Source organism: Podarcis melisellensis, assembly GCF_964234715.1.
Source record: "Podarcis melisellensis genome assembly, chromosome: Z".
Taxonomy (NCBI): domain Eukaryota; kingdom Metazoa; phylum Chordata; class Lepidosauria; order Squamata; family Lacertidae; genus Podarcis; species Podarcis melisellensis.
In genome coordinates this window covers 12,944,328-12,958,187 of record NC_138547.1, presented here as the reverse complement: position 1 = coordinate 12,958,187, position 13,860 = coordinate 12,944,328, and the positions used below count along the sequence as shown (strand labels likewise).

Below are 13,860 nucleotides of genomic sequence, written 5' to 3'. Positions count from 1 at the left end.
TGAATCCTTCTGCTGTTGCCCCTGTTACAGGCAACTCTCTGTTTGCACAGAGGTTGCGATTTGGGTCATCACACATGTTGGCAAAGCATGTGCAAGCCTGCCCCACCCTTCCCTGCCCTGTACTGTCCCTGCCTCCTTCTGGGGGTTAAAAATAGTGCACCGTCACTCGCCAATCAAAACACATGCAAAACACATGATTGGCCGTCACTCGCCAATCAAAACACATGCAAAATGGTCACCACCTGTACTTTCAAAGTAGCAGCTGCGGCAACCTCCTGTAGCAGTGAGTTTCCCCCTCTATGGACTCATTGCTGTTTTAGCCCAGGAGCAGGATGTCTGGTATGCAAGCTCCTTCTCATCTTTTTCCCTGCAGGGTCCTTGGCCACTTTGAGAAGCCTCTCTTCCTGGAGCTCTGCAAGCATATGGTTTTTGTCCAGCTGCACGAAGGGGAGTACATCTTCCGCCCGGGGCAGCTGGACAACAGCATCTACGTGGTGCAGGATGGAAAGCTGGAAGTCTGCATCCAAGAAAGTGTAAGGATAGCTGACAGGTCATCAACATACATGGCCAAACTGCCAGTTAACACAGTATCGAGCAGTAAAGCATATAAGATAAGGAGCAAATAATAACAAAGTCCCCTCTTTGCTTGGCAGAGTCAAAGTAGACACTACTGGGCTGTGGCAGGTGGAGGCATGCTCTGACCTAGTGTAAAGAAACTTCTAATTTTTCTGTTGAGAGGCCCGCTGGCTGTATGATCGGTAGCTACCAAAGTTCTGCCTGTCTTGGTTTAGATCTCGTATAACCCTTGTTTTAAAAGGGTTTTAAAACCAGCTGCACTGGTTGCTAGTTCATTTCCAGGCCCAATTCAAGGTATGTAGGTTAGTGTTTAAAGCCCTAAATGACTCAGGCCCCAAATATCTAAAAGGCTGCCTTCTTCCCTACAGACCCTCTTGGGTGATAAGATCAACAGAGATTACTCCCTTAGTTGCTCTTTAGTTTTGCCCTGCAAGAGGGTATTCTCTGTGGCAGCCTTCCCACAGAGATGTACCTGGCACCTTCATTATATAGCTTTTGGTAAAGACTAATAAGAATGAGGGGGACACAGGTGGTGCTGTGGGTTAAAGCCTCAGCGCCTAGGACTTGCTGATCGAAAGGTCGGCGGTTCGAATCCCTGCTGCGGGGTGCGCTCCCGCTGCTCGGTCCCAGCGCCTGCCAACCTAGCAGTTCAAAAGCACCTCCGGGTGCAAGTAGATAAATAGGGACCGCTTACCAGCGGGAAGGTAAACAGCGTTTCCGTGTGCAGCTCTGGCTCGCCAGAGCAGCGATGTCACACTGGCCATGTGACCCGGAAGTGTCTCCGGACAGCGCTGGCCCCTGGCCTCTTAAGTGAGATGGGCGCACAACCCCAGAGTCTGTCAAGACTGGCCTGTACGGGCAGGGGTACCTTTACCTTTTACCTTTTTAATAAGAATGAGGCGTCTTCCCATCCTTGGGGTGGTGGTTATGCCTCCTAGATCCTGCAGAGTGTGGGTGGTGGGAGCCAGTCCCATAAGCGTATGCTGAGCTTTGTGTTGAAAGTTGCCTCAGACACAGAGTTTGTGTCTGCCTTATTTCTTCTGCTTTTTTATTACTTGCTTTTCAAGGCCAGTCACTCACAGAGACACACACAGAGGTCTTTGAACTTAGCTTGTAATTGTGTAGCTGAAATGTGGTCTCATTATTCTCTCTACCCCCCCCCCACAATAGGATGGCACAGAGGTGGTGGTCAAAGAAGTCTTGGCGGGAGACAGTGTCCACAGCCTCCTCAGCATATTGGATGTCATCACGGTAAGCCAAAGCCCATGACTCTGGCTTTTGGATGTCTTTATCCTTTGATACAAAGGTGGGGAACTATAGGCCCAGGAGGTGAATATGGCCTTCTAAATCTCTCTGGTTCTGGGGACTGTTTCAGGCCACATTCCTCACCAGCCTTGTGTTACCCTCCCCTTGAGTGCCTTTGCCTGATCATGCTTTTCATTTGCTTGCATGGAGACTAGAGAGGGGTGTGTTTGTGAGTGAACTTTAGGCTTTTTTTCCCTTCTTTCTCCTCCTCCTCCTAGATCACTTAGGAGGTTTATTTTGACTTTGTGTGTTAATTTGCAAAAAATGTTAGATAGCTGAATGTTTTTCTTGCCTAGATGTAGTCATTGGGTCATTTGTGGCTCCTTTTCGACTTGAAAGGGAGAACATGTACCCAGTTTCTTTAATTGTTTGCATTTTCCCCTCATAAATTTGCCACAAAGCAAGCCTGTACTCACCATATGCAAGTGATGCCCTTCCAGACTACATCACATAGCCCAAATGTCTGCCTGGTGTGTTTAAGATAAGTTCATTACTCTAAGCAGCCCTCTGCAAGCCAGAGTCTTTCGCCTCTTTCTCCCTTTGGAGCTGCCAGCAGGGCTTAAAAACTAAGCCTCCCAAGTTCCTGCCCTGGGTTGTGCTTTTAAAACAACAACAACAAAAAACCTTCTGTAATTAAGAATCGATCAGTCGGTTGGGAGCTGAGCAGGATTACTCAGCTGGATTACTTTTTGTTTCCCTCCACTAGCTGTAGGAAGAATGTACTGTGAAGAGAGTTTTTTTCTTGGTGTGGGGTGTGATGCTAGGGGATTCAGGGGTTAGATGCTAGGAAGGTCTGATGATAGTGGGGGCAGAAAGGAGAGATGGCTTACAAATAAGTACAAAGGAAGTTGCTTTCAAGTAGTGCCCGCTGATTACAGTTTTTGGATTGGGGAAGGGATGTTGCTATTATTTGTATTGTTATTCTGTTCCTTATTAATTTATATACTGTTTATATACCAAAATGGCTTCTAAGCAGGTTTTTTTTTTAAAAAAAATCTATGGTATCAATTAAAATACATGATAACAATTCCATTGGGGGCACTAAAACTTCCTTAATTTAACATACACAAGAAAACAAACTATTCAAAAAGTTTGTTTGTTTCTTTATGGCATTTATATCCCATCTTTTCCCTCCAAGAATCTCAAGGTGGTACACGTGGTTCTCTCCCTCCTCATTTAATCCCCACAACAGCTCTGTATCTCCCAGGTCCTATTCTGACACTCTGCCCATTGCACAACACCAGCTCTCAAAATCCATTCCTCGATACATAACCTCCACATGGACTGGTGGCAGCCCTCTAGAGTTTCAGGCAAGGGCATTTCCCAGCCCTACCTGGAGATCCCATTGGGGATTGAACATGGGACCTTCTGCATGCAAAACAGAACCTGTACCACTGAGCTGCGACCCCTCCCCTTCAATAATGATAATTATGATAACAACAATTAAAGGTAAAGGGAACTCTGACCATTAAGTCTAGTTGCACTGGACTGATTGCAGTTTGCGCATGCGCAGGAGTAGCGATTGCCGTTCACACATGCACAGAAGTGGGCAGTCGCCACCTGCGCACAACGGCGCCTCTCCCAGTGACCCGTTTTGACCTCTGGACAGACCTCCGGAATGGATTATGGTCGCAAATAGAGGTTCCACTGTATTTCCTTTTTGTCAATAATTGTAATGTATATTTTATGTTATTTGTAAATGTTTTATTTACAATTAAGCAGCATGTACATTTTTGCAATAAATAAAAATACAAAATTACTGCATAAATATTTATTGTTAACATTTGATTTAAATGGTACTGAACCTGTTTCCCAGATTTACCAAAGTGTTAAGTGGGTTACTCGTTAAGGGAATACTTCATTTTAATTAGAGTTCTCTCAAATTCCTGGAAGGGCAAGGCATAAACTTTTATATGAAATGTCTTACTTGTTAGGGTCATCCTGCCCCATATAAAACAGTTTCTGCTCGGGCGGCGATGCCTTCGACGATCTTGCGCCTCCCAGCCAATGCATTCCAGGACGTCTTCCAGAAATATCCTGAGACCCTTGTTAGAGTTGTACAGGTGAGGCTGGTGCTGTTACGGGAGGGAGTCCTCTTAGCTTTAAGGCAGGTATGGGGAATCTTTGGCCTTCCCATCACTGTTGCTTAATTGCTGCTCTCATCAACCCCAGCAAACATAGCCAATAGCCAGGGGTGATGGGAATTGTACTGTACTAACATTTGAAGGGCCACAAGTTTTCCACACCTGCTTTAGAACAATGGGTGTGGAAATGGCCTGAGAGTGAGGCAGGGTGTCTGCCATAAGTGTCCAGATTGGAGGCAACGACACAAAGATGTACTGTATTTTTCTGTGTATAAGATGCCCCCATGTATAAGACACCCCCTGTTTTTGGGGACTCCAATTTAAGAAAATGGGGGGAGATGGCTCAGAGTTGTTCAACTTTGCGGGGGGGGGGGGGTTGCCCAGAGTTGTTGAGGCTTTTGGGGGGAGGGTTGCACAGAGTTGCACGCTAAGGGTCTGCCCGATCGCCACCAACAGCCGGCAAACACATGCACAATTGCCACAGCAGAAGCCAATCCACAGCAGCCCTTGCTGCAGCCACCAATCACCAACCCAATTGCCAAAGCAGCAGCCTATCCAAAGCAGCCCTTGCCGCAGCCACAAATCATCCACCCAGTTACCGCTGACAACCTCCTGCTTGTGGCTGCAACCATTCACCTGTCCCCACTCTGCACTATCCGTGTATAAGACGAGCCCCAATTTTGAAGATTATTTTAAAGTAAAAAACCATCGTCTTATACACGCAAAAGTACGGCAAGTTCCTTGGGAAGTTCTATCCCCTTTTCCTCTTGGGGCCAGGGAGGTGAGATATGAAAATGTCCCTGTGCTCTTCTGAGCATCCATCTCAATTCCTCTCTCCAGGAACAGACTTTGAACCTAACTATAGTCAGGGTTCTCCTTGGGTCCAGGTGTGGCTAACCATTTGTCTGTACCTGATCCTCCTGCTCTTAGATAATCATGGTGAGGCTCCAAAGAGTGACCTTCCTGGCATTGCACAACTACCTTGGACTGACTACTGAACTCTTCAGCTCTGTAAGTGAAGACTGCTCATTTAGGAGCAAAGAGAATTATATACTTCCAGTTAGGCAAACACCAGCTTAGTCTCATTTTTTGTACTGAGACCCAGCATGATTCAGTGGTTGTTATTTGTTTGTTTAAAGCATTTTTATGTCAAACCAGCTCCTGAAAGAACTTGCCTAAAATAAGTGCAGTCAAGACTGTGCCTGCCCACAAACTTGCATTTTAAAATACACAATGCAAAAAGAAAATCGGGGCTAGGGGTGGGTGGGGAGGATAAGATGCAAACTTGGAACCTGTTCTTGGAATTAGTGTTGGACTCAGGTGGAAGAGACTTGGGTTCTAATCACTGTGTGACCCTGAAGACCTTATTTCTCTACCTAGTCTACTTCACAAAGCTTTTATGGGGATGAAATAGTATCATCACCACCACCCAGAGGATGTTAAGGAAATAAGAAGAGCCTTGCTGGATCAGAGCAATGTTCCAGCTCATCCAGCATTCTACTTCCTGCAATGGTCAGCAGGAAGCCTCTGAGAAGTCCACAAGCAGTGCAGGAAAGCAACAGCCATTCTCAGTTTTGCACCCTGGCAACTGAATACTACATGAATTTTTCTTGGTCCTCAAGCCCATGATCATCTTGAATTCTTGTGGCTGTGAGTTCCATAGATTAATTCTTCCTTGTGTGAATAAGTCCTTTGTCTTGTCCATCCAGAACCTGCTACCAAACAATTTCATTGTCTGATGATGCCAGGTTCTGGCATCCTAAGGAAGAATGCAACTTTACATTTCACATGACATGTGCTTTTAGGAAATGCCGGTCATGTCCCCCCTTACGTTTCCCAACTCACTGGGGGTGAAACTCAAATGCAAGCAACAAACCAATGTAGATACTTGTGCTAGGAAAAAGGTGTCATAGGAAGTGTTAATGAGCCATTTTCTTCCATTAGTGAGCTACAGAGCCCATGATGACTCCTATATTCCTTTAATCCAGGGGTGGCATACCTTCTGCATGTGCTCCCCTCCTTGGCCTAGTTTTATGCAAGTGGAGAAAAGCTCCACTTCAAGCAATCATTTCAGACCCCTGGCAAGAATGATTTGCCTCTTCCCCTGGCAGCAAATTGGGCAGGGCAGGTGAGGGAGAGAGAGAAAAGGCTGTGGTTCCCCCTCCATCACCAGCAAGCGGATTACCTCCAAGGGACCCTGGCCCACGAGAGACTCCCACCCCCCAATTTGTGTTACAGTAGCTTTGGCTGAATCTGCTGCTTAGCCCAGAGAGTGATGTAGACACCCATTCCTCTGAGCACAGGCCATCAACGCCTGTGGGACATCCTACTGATGTGAGATGAGGAGATACATTTTCCATAATAGTTTTCAGTAGTACCATTGAGTTTAGGAACACAGCACAAGAGTCCGTTAGGTGCAATAATGTCTATACTGACCACCAGGAGCAGCAGCTCTATGGTGTTTCAGACCAGAAGTCTCTCTCCAGGGATTGAGCTTGGAACCTTCTGCATGCAAAGCAGGTGCTCTATCCCTAAGCTCTTGGACTGTGATGCTTCCTGATCTGAATGGTACCTTCTTGGGTCTCTGCATTCTGCCCCTAATAGGAGAGCCAGGCCATCCCACTGGTGTCAGTTGCGAGTGTGACCTCTGGTGCAAATGCTGGCAGAGCAGTGAAGAGGCAGGTGTCCAATCTGTCGGAGGAGGACCGGGTGGAGAAGCTGGAGAAAACAGGTTCTGTAGAGACGGGTAAGGATTACCTAAGTGGGAATTGCTCTTGGGAACAACCTTGAGGGACATGGTTTTTCAGCTCTGTTTTCAGCAAATACTCCTTTCTTAACTGGGGGTGTGGAACCTTAGGCTTGGGGCCTGGGGCCATTCAAGCCTCTTTATCTGCCCCTCAGGACTCTCTTCAGGTCAGGCTCCTCCCCTCATGCCACCCCTCTTCACCAGCCTTCCTTCATGCCCTCCTTGAGCTGCAATGTGTCCTTGAGCTCTGATGATAGAGTGCCAACTTCCTGGGGCCTTGGTTGCCAGAGCACCCACAAATTTCCCCATAACGGGGCTGAACACCCACAAATTTCAGTGCCAGGGCCACGCATGCTGTGTGGCACCCACAGCCTCGGGTACCCACGGTCACAGGGCTAAGCTGGCACTCCTGGCTCTGATAATGCCTCTTGTTTGCCTGGCTAGAGAACAGATTGTGTGTGTAGAAACTAGCCTACTATAAAAAGGTAAAATTGACAGTTGTTGTTCTGCCCACTTTGTCTCTGGCCCTACCCACTGCTGGCATGTGGCCCTCAGAAGTTTTCCCCAGAAGGTAATATGACCCTCAGGCTGAAAAATGTTCCAATTCCTCAGTGGTAGCAGTTAAAACCATTCTGTTAGGAGCAGGCCCTGGGAGTGTGCTTCCACCATAGACTAGGGAAGGGTGGAGCCAAGGATAGGCATCATCGGGCACCTTCCGAGAACTGTGCTTTGGCAGGGGCTCCGCATGTGACTCTTAGTTCCCTCCCTTTCCTCAGTGCACCTGTGCATCAAGCCCACACAGCTGACCATGGAAGCCGGGCAAAAAGCAACTTGTTACTATATTGTCTGTTGTTGTGTTCTGTATTGCAGATGCAGGGAGGCCTTCCATATCTGAGAACCCTCTTAAAAGGAGCTTGTCCTTGACATCATCCTCTGGATATTCTGAAGGTGAGTGTGAACCATTGAGGGGGAAACAGTGGGTGTGGGGAGCTTCACCATGGCACTGAATGCCCCCTAAGTTCACTTCCTTTTAAAGAATTAAGATTTTACTATTTTGTCATATTACTAAGCAACAAGATACAGTATAGAACAAAATATACACATTTTCTGTAGATTTGAGGTTGGCTTGTATAGGAGTTCAAATTGCTTAATTTGTCACATTTCTAGGTTCATGGCAGTTCCAGTTCACACATAGAATCGCAGCAACCAAAGACCTTTGCAGTGCGTAGGAGCCCCACCTTCTCCTTTTTTGCAATGAGCATAATAAAAATCTACCAGTTCACAAACAATGTGCCTTCTAGTTTCATCCCTTGCTATTTTCAGTTTAGTGGTTAATTTTTCTATCAGCGCTAATTGCCAGATTTTTAAATATATATACCTTGCAGTCAATGCTTCACCCTCTAAGGATTTACAATAATTGGCTATCAGTAGCCTGGCTGTTCATAATAGATGGTCAGTACAATGCTTACAATGAAGTTTCATATTGTCTCCTTGGTTAAGATTAAGTGCTGCCAACTCTGGACCTTTTACCACGTTCTGCCCAGTTATCTCTCCAATTTCTTTGAATACTTCATCCCAGAACATGACCACCTTATCACTGATCTGCCATATGTGCTGAAGTGAACCCAATGTCATGGTGGGCAGGGCCAATGTGGGCCTCTCTTCTGAGACCAAATTGATCCTAAAACCACTGTCACAGCCTTTAACAGGGTGGGCCAAGATTCTGTAGAGCCAGAGTTCCCAAAGTGGGCAGTACTGCCCCTGGGTGGTAGTGGGTTTACCTAGGGGGCACTAAGAGGCAGGGGGCACTGAACAGGGTATGGGGCACTGGGGATGGGTCTATGGGATCTAGGGGGTTGTGGCCAGAAAAAGTTTGGGAACCACTGCTGTAGAGGGTGATGCCTTCCCTCCATCTTCCCTCTGCAGGAAGCTTGACTAGCAGCAAGCTGGACTTGGACATGGCCTACGAGAGAGCCAGAGTTGCCTCTTCTTCCTCCTCTTCAGAAGTGCTTTCCAGCAATGTCACATGCAAGGTAGATTTTCTGAGCCTTCCTCCTCCTCCTCCTCCTCCTCCTCCTCCTGTAGAGGCATTGGCTAGCTTTACAGTTTTTCCTGCATCATGATTTTTGCATAGCACACACACATATCATGATTCACAATATATTGCCAGGTCACAAATTATGAAACTGATATCACGGTATGGAATTCAAACCAGTTTTGGATAATATATCAGTAAATCACGCAACCATAACAATAGCATACCCATTAAGTTGTCCTCTGTTTTTGCTCTGACTGGAAAGAGCCAGTCCCTATGTGGCCTTCACAATGTTTGGTGAGAAGTTGCTGAATCAATAAACAACTATTCTACTTTTAAAAGACAACTGAAGGCAGCCCTCTTTAGGGAAGTTTTTAATGTTTGATGCTGTACTGTTTTTAATATTCAGTTGGAAGCCGCCCAGAGTGGCTGGGGAAACCCAGCCAGATGGGCAGGGTATAAATAATAAATTATTATTATTATTATTGCCTCTTGAATTGGATTGAGTGAAAGAAAGATTGAATCCTTTTGCCATTAAGTAGGGTCGCCATACAGTGGTACCTTGGTTCTTGATCTTAATCCGTTCTGGAAGTCAGTTCAACTTCTGAAATGTTTGAAAACCAAGGCACGGCTTCTGAATGGTGCAGGGACCCCAGAAACAATAGCTGACAGCTGCATCAGATGTTCGGCTTCTGAAAAACATTTGAAAACTGGAACACTTACTTCTGGGTTTTCGGTGTTTGAGAACCAAGGTGTTTGAGAATCAAGGCATTTGAGAACCAAGGTACCACTGTATTTCAAAAAGTAAAAACCAGGACATCATGAAAGTTGACTTGCCTAAGACTCAGGACAAAGTGCCACCCTTCAGAAATTCCCCCCAGATATCAATTCCTGTTAATGTCCGGGAAAATCCGGACATATGGCAGCCCTACATTAAGCATTCTTTTTGGGGTTTACATGTAATGGGGGAAGTGAAGGTTAAGGAATGAAGCAGTTGCTAAGAAGTCCCATGCAGGGTTTTTGGCTTATGTGGCCACAGTGTGCCAGGTGGTATTCAGCACAACATGGAAAATTTAACCTCTGGTGTTTCTGCTTCTTTAAGTCCATCTTGAAGAAGACAGTGACGGTGACAGAAATGCCCTCGGCCATCTTCCACTATTCACAGGACCACCTCTCAGCCCAGGAGCCCAGTGCCAGGAAGCAGTCGGAGGCCATCTTAGAAGCTGCCAAGATGGACCTTTTAACATTGATGAAGTTGGATGTGAGTCATGGGGAGGGCCAAACTGGGTTTGCATAATTCCACACCGTAATGAAAAGGCAGTCCTGAGTGCAGCCATGGAGAAAATGTTTATCCAACCTCTGCTGGATGGGGAAATGAGCTTTGTCAAAAAGTGGCTTTAGTAATGATTTAAACAAAGCGGGGAAAAGATCTTTTCAACCTCCAAGAAATGTAGGATTTGCCATGCTTCATCCTTCAATCACTTTTTGAAACTTTGTAAGAAACATGACCTGCAATAAAATGTTCAGGGTTTCAGCTTTTTCATGCCCTTTTCCAATATACTCCATTCCTTCTCTTCCTCCAGCAACACACAGTCAGCATTCTTTGCCACTGAGCATGCTCAGTCCTCACTGACATGCTTTGAGTCGTTTCTTCTTCCCCTACCCAATGACTTTTTAAAGTATTACCTGCAAACTCGGGGGTTTTCCTCCAGGCCTGCTGATACCTCAGTCTCTGCACAGATGTGGGGGTTTTTTTGCCTGCATAAGAGGGAGTTTGCACTGGTCTTCAACTGGTGGATTGGTACCCACTAGTGGGTCATGGCCTGATCCAATGTGTGGGTCACAGCAGGAGAGCAATGTATGGTGGAATCTCAGCACAGCTGTGTGTGCCATCAGTGAGGAGAACGGAGCGGGGCCTTTGTGCCCAGTGTTGCATCACTCCCTGTCACTATCTGAGCCAGTACCCAGAACTTACTCAATTTGCTATGGCTTTTAATGGCACTGTCTGCAACAACCCCACATTAAAATTTAGTGCCTAGGAATGTTGAATGTGGGTGTTTCCCCCCACTTCTTATATATGACAAATAGATTCTTTTAATCCAAGTCCACACACCACAGTGAGCAACCAGGACATCTTGGGAACTTTACTAGCCAGGATGTTGTTACCTCTCCACATCACGTTTGATTTTCCAGCTTTCAATTTGACTGTGTGTGTCTCTTTTCTCACCCACTTAGGACCCCTGCCTTTTGCATGGGAAAGTGACCCTGCATCAGGTTACCGCTGGGACAGTGGTGTCGAGGCAAGGTGACCAGGTGAGTCCCTGCATGCCACTTTCCTATGTGAGTCAAAACAGGGCTTGTGGGGAGCTTCACCTTCTCTGATCTCTAGGGTTCATTCTGAGTTGCCACATGAAGCTCCATTCAACCAGATCACATCGCTGCCCCGTCTTGCTTGATATTTGCTACTCTGACACATGGCCGCTCTCCAGGGTCTTGGGAAGAGAAAGGGATTTCCGTCTGCTGCCTCCTGGTCCTTTTAATGGAGAGACGGTGGGAACTGGACCTTTTGCGTGGAAAGCAGATGCTCCACCACTATGCTCTGGCCGTTTCCCAAAGTACATAAGAAGCTGCCTTGTATATGGTCAGACCATCTAGCTCAGTGTTGTTTACGCTGACCAGCAGCAGCTCTCCATGGTTTGAGGCAGGGAGTCTTTTCCCAGACTGACCTGGAGATGCTGGGGGTTGAACCTTGGAATATCTGTGTGTAAGGCAGATACTATAGCACTCAGCTGTGGGCCTTGGCCTAAAGTTGAAGTAAGAATTCTGTCCTGTATTTTACATAAGAACCTCTTAGGCTGGCTCATCTCGAGCCAGAGCATTGGTCCATCTAATTCAGTTCTGTTTATACTGACTGGCAGCAGCTCTCTACAGTTTGAGGCACTGAGTCTTTTCCCAGCTCTGTGTGGAAATGTTGGGGCTACCTGAGTCCTTCAGCATGCAAAACTTGCACTTCTTCACGGAGCTATGGCTCTTCAACTCTTAGAATAGATATCGGGTAACCTTTAGCCCTCTAGGTGTTGCTGGACTGCAACTCCCACTGTAACATCACTTCCCCCATATAATCCTACCCTGGCTTTGACTTTGCAAACATAGAAACAGGTGGTACCTGATACAGAGGAACAGACTCTGCTTCTGCCCTTGCAGGATGTCAACATCCGATTTGTGATCTCAGGAATGCTTCATGTCTATCAGCGGAAGATTGACTCAGAGGAGGAGACCTGCCTGTTCATCACCCACCCTGGGGAGCTGGTGGGGCAGCTGGCTGCCCTTACGGGGGAGCCCCTCATCTTCACCATCAAGGCCAATCGCGATTGCAGCTTCCTGGCCATCTCCAAGTCGCACTTCTATGAGTGAGCCCTCCCCCCATCTCTTTTGATGTGTTTGCAAGTATTGCTGGAGGAAGCTAGGAATTCTAAGCCTTGGTTGAATGAATCATACCTCTAGGCCAGTGCCCTCCTGATGCTTAAGACTGCAACTCCCATCAGTCCCAGCCAGCATGAACAGGGTTGGGGATGATGGGAGCTGAGATTCCTGTAGCATCTTGAGGGTATCACAATGGCTACATTAAAATCTTAAAGGCATAGAAGAATCAGTGTTGAGGTTAACAGCAGCACAGAACAGCAGGGCAGGAGTGAAGAAAGTCACCTACGTGACCAAAGGCACAGGTAAAGAGTTGTGTCTTGACCAGTTATCAAAAACCATTCAGTGACGGTGCAAGGTGCACTTTGGAGGAATCCTGGTTGTTTCTGTGCACATAGCACTATTGAGGTTTTTGCCAGGTACTGCTTATGCACTTTCTAACCTATCTTTCCAACCTTAAGGACTAGCACCTTCCTTTTATTTATTTAAATGCCAGGATGCCAGATTCGGTATGCAGTGTTGTTTTCCATACGTGTACTGAAGGACAATGCATTTCATATGAATCTGATCGGGTCTTTGCTTGGCTCCCCTTTTTGTCTAGTTGCAGCCAATGCTCTACCTCCAGAGCTTGAATGATGACCCATTCCTCTCCCAGAAAGCTTCCCCCTTCCCCCTTCCTTCTTCCCCCAGTTGAGGCAATGCCACGAAGGCTAAGTGCTGTGAGGGGTAGTGGGAGGAAACAGTTCAAAGCCAGCCCTTGTCTCCAGCCCAGCTGTGGGACCAACTAAGGCAGCAGCCTGTTAGCAGTACCACGACCCATCTCACCCTCTTGTCAGGGAGCTCTGCCACTGGGTGTGCCCCTGCCGTGGGATTTAAGTACCGGGCAGATGCCAGCTAATTACACCATTTCCCTGAACTCACAGCTGTGATTCAATAAATAAATGCTGGGTAGCATAGGGCAGGGGGCTTTTGAATCCCCCTTCCCAGTATCTAATTAAGCCATCACCAGGGGGCGTGGGAGCCACCAGGGAAGGCGGGAAGTTGTGAGATGTGTGGTGAGTTGCAAGCAAAAGGATCAGGAAGCCTTGGATCATGCCTTCCCCAGAAACCGACTGGCGGGAGCTTTGCCTTTTTATTTTTAAAATACTTTCTATTAAACAACGAAAACAGACTATATGCAGAACAGGAAAAACAAACAAAGCATTAACAGCATAATACTAATAAATTAAACACAAAGAACTTTTGATGCCATTTTTGTTTTCTTTTTTCCTGTTTCTTTCAATGTAAGTTGCATTTTTATACCTCATTTTTAATTTAATAATTGCACCCAACTCATTTACTCCTGATTTTTTCTTCTTCATTGGAGACTGCTGCTCCTTTTTGTGCATTGAGGATCATGATCCCCCCCCCCCCCCCGCATCCTTTTCCTCTCGTAATTTGAGCACTGAGACTGTGGCTCACGCCCAAGTCTCGTAGTAGCCAGTGGCCATGAAAAAAAGCTGACTTGTATGGAGTCAGACCATCAGTCCATCTCTAGCTCAGTATTATCTACCCTGACCAGTAGTGGTAGCAGCTCTCCAGGGAAGTCTCTCCCAGTCCTGTCTGAAGATGCTGGGAATCAAACCTGGGAACTTCTGAATTCAAAGTGGATCCTCTGTCACTGAGCTGTGGCTCTTCCCATATCTCCTGTGGTA

General features: G+C 46.7%; 1 protein-coding gene across 6 annotated transcripts in view; it reads left to right on the top strand.

Annotated features, from left to right (window-relative positions):
• The window catches only part of PNPLA7 (patatin like domain 7, lysophospholipase), a 109,567-nt gene that overhangs the window by 22,519 nt on the left and 73,188 nt on the right, over nucleotides 1-13,860 (top strand). For all 6 annotated transcript variants that reach the window (XM_081896317.1, XM_081896315.1, XM_081896314.1 and 3 more), the window contains 10 exons: nucleotides 374-533; nucleotides 1,747-1,827; nucleotides 3,816-3,944; nucleotides 4,896-4,976; nucleotides 6,570-6,711; nucleotides 7,582-7,659; nucleotides 8,638-8,744; nucleotides 9,849-10,007; nucleotides 10,982-11,059; nucleotides 11,951-12,156. In XM_081896317.1, coding sequence (XP_081752443.1) covers nucleotides 374-533; nucleotides 1,747-1,827; nucleotides 3,816-3,944; nucleotides 4,896-4,976; nucleotides 6,570-6,711; nucleotides 7,582-7,659; nucleotides 8,638-8,744; nucleotides 9,849-10,007; nucleotides 10,982-11,059; nucleotides 11,951-12,156 — 1,221 coding nt within the window. The remainder of the gene's footprint in view (nucleotides 1-373; nucleotides 534-1,746; nucleotides 1,828-3,815; nucleotides 3,945-4,895; nucleotides 4,977-6,569; nucleotides 6,712-7,581; nucleotides 7,660-8,637; nucleotides 8,745-9,848; nucleotides 10,008-10,981; nucleotides 11,060-11,950; nucleotides 12,157-13,860) is intronic.